This window comes from Antrostomus carolinensis, unplaced genomic scaffold (assembly GCF_000700745.2).
Source record: "Antrostomus carolinensis isolate BGI_N321 unplaced genomic scaffold, ASM70074v2 scaffold27355, whole genome shotgun sequence".
Taxonomy (NCBI): domain Eukaryota; kingdom Metazoa; phylum Chordata; class Aves; order Caprimulgiformes; family Caprimulgidae; genus Antrostomus; species Antrostomus carolinensis.
The window spans coordinates 54,748-56,179 of record NW_010314794.1 but is presented as its reverse complement, the minus strand read 5'-3'; the positions used below and the strand labels follow the sequence as shown (position 1 = coordinate 56,179).

General features: G+C 43.4%; 1 protein-coding gene across 1 annotated transcript in view; it reads right to left on the bottom strand.

The window, feature by feature from the left end:
* The window catches only part of LOC104524787 (RNA-binding protein Musashi homolog 2), a gene marked incomplete at its 5' end in the record, with an annotated part of 54,164 nt that overhangs the window by 4,018 nt on the left and 48,714 nt on the right, over window positions 1-1,432 (bottom strand). Inside the window, one exon of the mRNA XM_029084906.1 lies at window positions 118-326. Within this exon, the coding sequence (XP_028940739.1) occupies window positions 118-326 (209 nt within the window). The remainder of the gene's footprint in view (window positions 1-117; window positions 327-1,432) is intronic.

The window sequence follows — 1,432 nt, the reverse complement described above, 5'->3', positions numbered from 1 at the left end:
CCGTCAGGTCGTAATTAACAAAAAACCCCAGCATAACCCTCCCCAGTGTCATTAAAGAATGGAAACCCCCCCGGACCAAGAAGCAGGGGCTCCGGTGCCAGCGCTCACGGTACTTACGGCGATCCCGTGGCCGAAGCCGGAACCCGGCTGCGGGCTGGCGGCGCTTATGTAGTTACCGACGCCGGAGTCCTGGCTGGCCGTGCCGTAGAGATCCGCGACGGGCCCTGGGCTGTTGGCCCCGGGGAAGCCTCCGGGTCGGGCTGGGTTGGAGCCTGCCGGGGAAGCGGGTGCGCCAAAATTCGGTTGAGCACTGTAGCTATTCAAGACTGGTGTGCAGAGAATAAAGCTGGGTATGAGGCCAGACGCCGGGCATGCACCGTTATTACAAAGCCAAACACCAGAATAAACAGCCTAGGCCCAACTTCTAACACTTAACCAAGGCCATGCGATAGGAGAGCAAGTACTGGATAAGAGTCAGCCCGTACTACTACGAAGCTTAGAGCTCCAAAAATATATATATGGATATATAAAAAAAGAAAAAAAAAAAAATAAAAGAACAATCATTCAACACACTACTGCAACCAGAGACTGGAGGTGCTCATTTTCACCAAATTATCACAAAATATAATAGATATTTTTCAACATCTGACTTGATGCTCATGCAGTAGTAACAAGTTCTCTAGGTCTGGGCACGCCGAGACAGCATTCACATCCCATGCAAACTACAAAGGAACTAGTTTGAGACTACACATTGTGGTAATATTGATATTAAAATGTTGACAGCAAATAACTTCAATCACATCTAGGAAAATAATTTTTGGATCCATTCGATACTTTTGGAAAAAAACCCGCCCTTTTAAATCAGTAAGCTGTAGAAATAGTGCAATAGTTGATTTAAAAAAAGGCTTTAAATGGTATGGAATGGAACGGTTTGGAATTTTATTTTTTTTTACTATGACCAAGGAGAGTGTTAATTAATTTTTTTTCCTTTTGATTTGGAGAGCGAAGACCTACCTTCGTCTCCAAAGCCATGCTTGGGACATCAACCAAAATTAAACAAATAAATAAAGATCAAAAGCAAAAAAGAATTCCAGAGGGTGTATGACAACTCACCTCCTAATGTGGAAGTAAAAGAAATTATTTTTTTTCCTTCCCTTTTTTTTTTTTTTGAGACAGAAAAACAATGTAAATAAGAATGATACTAAAGAATAAATTTAGATATTAAAGTATGTTAGATGATCAGGCTTCTGGCATTTCTCACAGTTGCTCTTGGATGTAAAATTATGAGTAAGAAGTTTCAATGCAAAAGAAAAGTCAGCGGACTAGGAGGAGCTGGATGGAAATGGCTTGCGGGAAGCTGGAGCTACACCTGGGTGGTACTTGCAAGGAGCACACAGAGCCCTGCCTGCCCGCACCGCGACACCCAACTACC